This window comes from Lactuca serriola, chromosome 2, assembly GCF_051521515.1.
Source record: "Lactuca serriola cultivar US96UC23 chromosome 2, Lser_US96UC23_V15, whole genome shotgun sequence".
Classification (NCBI taxonomy): domain Eukaryota; kingdom Viridiplantae; phylum Streptophyta; class Magnoliopsida; order Asterales; family Asteraceae; genus Lactuca; species Lactuca serriola.
In genome coordinates, this window is record NC_136409.1 from 23,269,818 (window position 1) to 23,277,470 (window position 7,653).

The following is a 7,653-nucleotide window of genomic DNA, read 5'->3' on the forward strand; positions in this document are numbered from 1 at the left end:
AGAAAAACCAAAAGTTGACCAGAAGGGTAATGAAGCTTTTGGATCAAAAAGTGATGGAAAGTTTATTGATGATGATGATGATGATGATGAATAGGTGTTATCTGAAGGAGAAATTTTTTTCAGAAAGTAGAGGTCCAAAGACCTTAATAATATTGAGTGTGTTCGTAAAGAATTAGAAGTTAAAGACGCTGAAGCTGAGGTTGCGAAGGTCACTCTTGCAACTTAGATGACCCTCTTTCCTCCGTGGACCTTGGAGCAAATTCAAAAGGAGGCAATCGATGATCCAAGTACTCTTTTGTTAGATCCGTTAGTAACTTTTGAGTTAAATAATATCGATGACTCTCAGATCGACTTCCCACTAACTCTGAAAGCTTTCTTATTCAGAGGTTCTGAACATATTGAGAAAGTTCCACGTTTGGACTACGAAGTCAATAATAAGCTTTTTGCATTTTATCTCAAGTATGGCTAAGCTCAGTTTAAGACTTGGAGTTTGAAGAAGATGGTGAATTCAGTAATAAGCTTTTTGCACTTTCAGACTACGAAGTCAATAATAAGCTTTCTTTTTCCCTTGTTTGCCCATATCAGCTTTGATAGATTGATGTTTTTTGATAGGACTCATCTTTTTTAGGAAGCTCAGCTGAAAAAATATAATTAAATATATTTGTCACGATAGCTTACAATAAATGGATAAAAATAGCTAACAAATATATATCATAATAAGATTTACCATCATGTTCGTGTTATCCACAACGAAAGCCTACCGGAGGTACTGGATCCTCGACTCCATCACCTCCATGTCCTAGGCCCATAACATCCGACATCACGTAAAAGAGTATCGTCCAACTAAACCCTATATAGAGCCTGCTAGATTACGATATGAATAAAGTTACACATATTGCATATACAAAAATAATACACTTTCTGTTATAGCATCCTACTTTTTTTAACATTATAGCATCGTAGTGTCCAAATTGCATACAAATACATATACAAAAATAATACTTTCCATTATAGCAACCTAGTTTGTTTGTTTTTTCATTTTTTTCATGTATAATATTATAGCATCCAAATTACATACAAACACATAAACTACATACATAATATCTATACATATAATTACACATATAATAATATAAATACACATTCCATTATAGCATCCTACTTTGTTTTTTTTCATACATAAACAGACACATTTTACATACATATACAGTTAAACACACATTATACATACAAATACATATTATAGCATCATACTTTTTTTTTTCTTTTTTCCATTATTACATCCTACTTTTTTTTTTCAATTTTTTCCATACACATATACATTATACAAAAAAATTTCCATGCACCAAACACACTACATACGTACATAATGCATACAATATGACGAACTAGATTAGAATACTTCATAAAATAGAATAGAACCTATGGTGGAATGAAATCAGAATGGTGGTGTGTTGTGGTGGAAAAAAATTTGGTGGCTTTGGTGGTGGTGATGACAACCAAAAATTAGAGGTCAAGAAAGCTTAATACACAATATCAAACACCCAAATCATTAGTTAATCACTTAGATAATCAGTGCACAAAAAAGAAATCGGGGAAAAAACACGAATTACCTATAAAATTCGGGAATCACCCGTCGCCGGTGATGAGGCTTTCGTCGTTGGTGATGGCGCTCTTGTCGTCACCGGTAATATAGGTTGCGTCGCCGGTGATTCTATTTCGTTATCAGTGGTCGACAATACCTATGGTGAAAGAAACAGATTACAAAAAGCGGTGGACGAAGATGGGGTTATCTATGATTACCTTTAGCGGCGACGCTTATTAGCAGCGACGTGGAGGTATTAGCGGCAACATTAGGGTTTTACTAGTGACGCCCTTATGAGTGAAAACATAGCGCCTTTTTTGGAGCATTAGCGGTGACGGTGATGCCGCCATTGAGGGTGTTGCTAATACGTTGAGCGAACATTGTTTTCAGCCGTTCGATTTGGTCCAAATCAACGAACACGGTTAACCAGATTATTTTGACGCGGATTGTGGTTTTCTACTATTAACGGCGCCGCCGTTAGCGGCAACGCATACTATTATCGGCGGCACGTAACTTGCAAATTACGTGTCGCCGCTAATAGTATGTGTTGCCGCTAATGGCTTCGCCGTTGTTGCCCTTATTTCTTGTAGTGTCACTTGATCAATATTCATTTTTAAATGGTAATATAATGTTATTTTATTATTTAATTTTATTTCACAAAATTTTACTTTTTACTAAAAATGGTTTAAACCTACTAGTCTTTAGATGCCGTTGTTATAGATTGGAACCGAGTTTGGTAGATGAAAATCTCAAAATTATGCGCACGTACAGTTTCCTTTCCTTTTTATCTTGATTCAGATTAGATTGTGTTCATCTATAAATCTGGAATGATTCTAAACCATTTCCATTACTTGAGGTTACATTCCATGTATTAATAAGTAAATAAAGCTTCATTCCATTATTCATAAATTTTATAATCTTAGAACAAACTTTTCACCAAATCTGGTAGTATAATTTTTGAAAAGATATCACATCCTTTTTCAGTTGGGTGGAGACTATCCCAAAAAAAGTATGTTGAGTCATTCTGGCATGTTGTGCTAAGTTCGTTGCACAAATAACTCATCTCTAACTTCCCTGTCCCACAACAGCCTTGATTTGCAACCTCAAACCCTAGATATGTAGAAGAAAAAAGACTAAAAGCTTACTGTGTGGATTAAAAAAAAATACAAAGTACAAGTTGAAAACTTAAATAATTTAACTTTGTACCATGACGGATATATGATACATAAAAAACTATCCTTCAAAAAGTTATCATCACAAAAATGACAAAAATAATACGATGTATTTAACCAAATAACAATTTATTACCAATTACACAGACCGACTATCAATTTTGTATGGGAATTTCAAAATTACTTTTCTAAATGGCCCCTTACAGAAAAATCATTCAAAAAATAATTCTGAAGAAAAGTTGTACATTTCGCAATAACAATTTCTAATTCATAATATATAAATCTTTTTTAGTACAATAACCTTTTTTTCAAATTAGTAAAAGGTTCTTTATGATGTGACCATTAACAAGTAATATTTAGCTATTCCGTCCATTACAAAATTGATTATCATTTTATCGGTTAAAGAGGTGGTAATTTTGTTAAATACATCATATAATATTTTTGGTCATTTTTGAGAATAACCCAAAAAACCATTATGTTAAATCTAGTGAATACCGTATTGGCGAGGATTTTCAATGATGCTTATGAGTGGATTGTAGAAATCTGAGAAGGCAATCTTTGATTGAGGAAGAGTGCTTTCAAGAAACCGGATATTTTCTTTTAGCTTGTTATTGAAAAACCTTGCTGCTTTATTGTACTTGTCTACACACTTTCTTTGTGATCCCCCAGCTAGTGTTCTCTCAATTGGTATACATCCAAGTGGGGGTGCGCTAAAGACCACTATTCTTCTTGCCCCCAGTTTGTGTAAATCCTTCAACAAATTCAAAAAATATCTTTTAATCCCTAAGATGACATTCTTGTATACTTGAAATTAAGGATAATTAAAAAAATAACCTTGCATACACAAAATCACCACAATATTCCGGGTAGTTAATTATAATTGCGAAATTGGTTTTTCAACGGCTATATATGAGCACAAAAACCTTAAAAAAAAGATATCATAATCTCCGTATATCTAATAAATGTATAGTTTATTCTTCTATTGACAAATGTCATATTATTATATTTCATCATTAATATTATATGTTACCTATCATATCATTTGTTAACCTATTAATTATCAATTTCGAATTTCAAATTTTAAATTATTCACTCTAATTATATTAAATTAATAATTGATTCTCCATTTTAAGTTTCAAATTCAAAATTTTTCACTTTAATTTTATTAAATTAATAACATTCGATTAAAAAAGAAAATAAAATTAATACAAATTATAAAATAATATAACTTTACGTATTTATTTAAATCAACGATTATAATTTTATATAACTAAAAAAATATCTTTTAAATAATAATTTATTTAAAATAATTGATTAATAATTTTGATTTTTTAATACGAAAGTTTAATTAATTTTGTAACCGTAGTTCTCACGGGTTATAAATTAGTTCGAAATTAGTGAGATTGTTATATTTTGCGAAATGTTAGTTCTCAAAAACCAAATTTTGAGCTTTTGCAAAAAATTGTAATAAAAATGTAATTTGGCAATTTTTTAAAATTCCAGAACCCGTTTGTTGTCAAAAGGCGAATGTATATGTTAAATCCTCACATAGCTTATTAAATTTCAGAATTGGTTTGTTATCTATTCTCATACCATTTATATATTTATTTTCATTGAAGTACATATTGCGATGGAAAGTCTCATTATGTTCTAATAGACTAATACCCTTTTTGACTCTTTTTGAAACTTTTGGATCCAGTGAATAATCTTAAAAAAAAAAACTAACAGAAATTAGTTACCTGTACAAAACTTATGGCCCACTTCACAAGCTTATTACTATACGCAGGGATATCATATTGTAATCTTCTGATGGGGACAGAATAGTAATTTACAAGGAAATCGTTGCTGCTTGAGGAAACAAAAAATACACTGTTGGTGATTATATTCTTCATAGCTTCTTCTCCAACCTTCCTCTTTAGCCTCCAAATGTATTGTTTGAACATGTCTAATTGAATCTTTACGGGTATAACAGACTAATTCATATATACCAAAACAACTTAAACAAATAAGAACAAAATCAAAATACATACACTCACAATAGTTGGTTTCCTCTTGCAATGAAAATGGTAGGAATGAATGCTAGAAAGCGAAAGATATGAACACATACCGATAATGTAGCTGTTAGTGGATCATACCCAGTGCCACCAGAGGCAAAACTTACACCAGTTAAAAGATCTTTATCGGTTATGAAAGGGTTAAGATATGCTGGAACATACTCCTTCACTCCTAATGCCTTGGCTTATAAATTGATAAAAATAGTTTCAGTTGTCAGTTATAAATAAAATAAAGGGAAGTGATTCGTACACAACAGTTTTTTATCGTACATAACAATTCATGTATTATATAGTTGTAAAGTAAAACATTGTAAAGCACCAATTGTTATGTACGGAGAAAAATTGTTGTGTACGAATCAGCTCCCTAAAATAAATAGTTGTACATGCATGCATTATTGGACTGCGTTATTGACTTAACTATTCACATCATATTTCTTTTCCAGATTGATGAATATACTGGGTAAAGATTTTTGCATTCATTACGTTATGTTCATGCTTCGATAACAAATACTAGGATTTGGTTCTTATGTCATAATACACCGGGTGTAGATTCTTTAGATCATTAATGGGGGCATTTAGGGTGTGTTTGGTTGGGGAAATTTACAAAAAATGAAAATTTTATGTGTTCCAAATTATATGTAATTTAGAAAAATGATTTTTAATGTTTTATAAAGTTTTTTATAATTTAAAATTGAAAATGAAAATTTCACCATTTTAACGGAGTTTTCTAAACTTTTCATCAAAAACTCATGAAATTGAAAACTCAAGTGAAAATGTTTTCCAGAATAAAGAAATTTTCCATAACCGAATGGACCGTTAGTTTCTCTCAAATATTTTTACCAAAAGGAATATTTTTAAAATTTATAATTTGAGATAATTACTTTGTTACAGTCGGGTTTGGGTTCGATAACGATTACGGATTGTCTTTAGGATTGAATATTCTTAAGTTACTCTTACAATTTAAGTGGTTCGTTTTCATTTCGATGTTCTTGTACATACTTAGTTCTCGATGAAAAACATAAGGGAAACCGATTGAAAGCAAAGAATATGCAATTAAATGTTGTGTGGTATCCTACTACATGTTTTTCATTTTAGAGTCGCAACTCATCTCATAGAGATAAGAGTCCCTTTGTACCAAATGGGTTTTTGGTGGATTATTTAGAATTAGCTTTATGTATGGTTTATTTAATTTTGTCCCAAATATGACTATAAAGCACGTACTTTCCAATTTTAGAAAGAAAAAAAAACAGATAATGAAAATTAAGACGAACGAGTACTTGATTCCAAATTACAAAAGTGGATAATCTAAACAAGTCGATACAAAATAGTTTTTGGGACGATTTTGATGATTTAATTTAGTTGCTGATAATATATTCCGCTTATCAAATCTAGTTGTGATAAGATTGTCAAAAACAATAGACAAAGTAATAAAAAAAAGTACCAAAAAAGTCCGCTAATGTTTTCCCATTGGAGAACCTTCCGGTTGGCTTTCCACCCACGAAGTCCTTCCCATAAGGAAGAAAATTGGACTTCGTCATAGTGTTGAGATAATTGTTATTCCCCACATCCAATAAGGAGTCTCCGAATGCTATGATTGCAGCTACAGAGACATTTTTTGGAAGATATACTGTTCCTTTGTTACAGTGAAAGTAAAGAGAAGTGTATAGACAAAACAGAATGAAATTCATAAGTAGAAGATGGATTGAGAAAAAAATATGAAGAAAATACAAGAAAAGAAATAATAACACACAGGCTTTTGAAAAGCAATATAGTGATAGACTAACTATGAGCTACATATTCCATTTGACTATAATCAATTTGTTATAAAGAGAAGACATATGAACTTGTCTCTATCATGTATACTACTGTTGGTTACTAGTCATTTTCTCATTTTTATTTTACATATGGTTTGACTATCTTTGTAGTTTTTAAGCGTTCCTATGGTTCAGTTACACAATTTATAATGGGATATACTACCAAAATGACTATATGTCGAAAACGTTTTTAACAATTTGACCAACTATTTCATCAAATACGAAATTAACCACCATCCTCGCAACTACATTAGTTGTGAATTTCGAACATCCAAAATGACTAGTCCCAATACTTAAAGTCTAATATTGAAACTTTTTACAAAATTTATGAAACAAAGTTACGTAGACTATCAATGTCTTACGTCTCGTTGACTACCACTTTAAAACTACAAATCCAATAGAACAACTGGTTAATTTCCACCTTTTGAGGTTGTTGAGCCTTCTGTTAATGCCTCTCATGCAGTTGTTGGCGAGGTTGCGATCTCAACATCTATGGGGAGGGTCAACACGTTTTTAGTATTGAAGCATCACATGTTTGTCACATGCATTTTAAGCACGAAGGCTTGGTCTTTTATGCTTGAGTCAATAAAGGAGCCAGAGCCCCTGTTAGTAGTCTCACTTCCTCTTTAATAGTTGTCTTCTTTTATGGAGATTAGCCATGTCTGCTAACAAGACTTTATCCTTCGGTGCTTTTATATCTCTCACCATGCCTTCCAAAAATGAAAACAAAGTTGATGAACCACCATCCACAAATGAGCCACTCCAAGCCCTTCTCCAACTTACCACTGCCACCAACCACCGGCTTGAAAAACTCACAACAAACATGAACACCCTCCTCACCGATCAACAAAACAACCAACCCCTGCCGCCACCACCGCATCAACAACAACCAAGACCGCCAAAAAAAAAAAAAAATTCTTCCTAACTTTGATGGTACCGACTCACTTAACTGGTTGTTCCAAGCAACTAATTACTTTGAGTACTATGCGATTCCGCCAACACAATGACTCTCACTTTCAGTTTTTTTT

At 31.9% G+C, this 7,653-nt stretch overlaps 1 protein-coding gene across 1 annotated transcript; it reads right to left on the minus strand.

The window, feature by feature from the left end:
* Positions 1–2,348: 2,348 nt before the first annotated feature.
* On the minus strand, positions 2,349–6,611 carry LOC145090247 (GDSL esterase/lipase EXL3-like). The gene is made up of 5 exons (XM_079028551.1): positions 6,253–6,611; positions 4,865–4,995; positions 4,497–4,730; positions 3,253–3,508; positions 2,349–2,695 (listed from the first exon to the last, which is right to left on the minus strand). Exons 1-5 carry the CDS (start codon positions 6,497–6,499, stop codon positions 2,505–2,507), a joined length of 1,059 nt encoding a protein of 352 aa, XP_078884677.1. The 5' UTR covers positions 6,500–6,611; the 3' UTR covers positions 2,349–2,504.
* Positions 6,612–7,653: the final 1,042 nt, after the last annotated feature.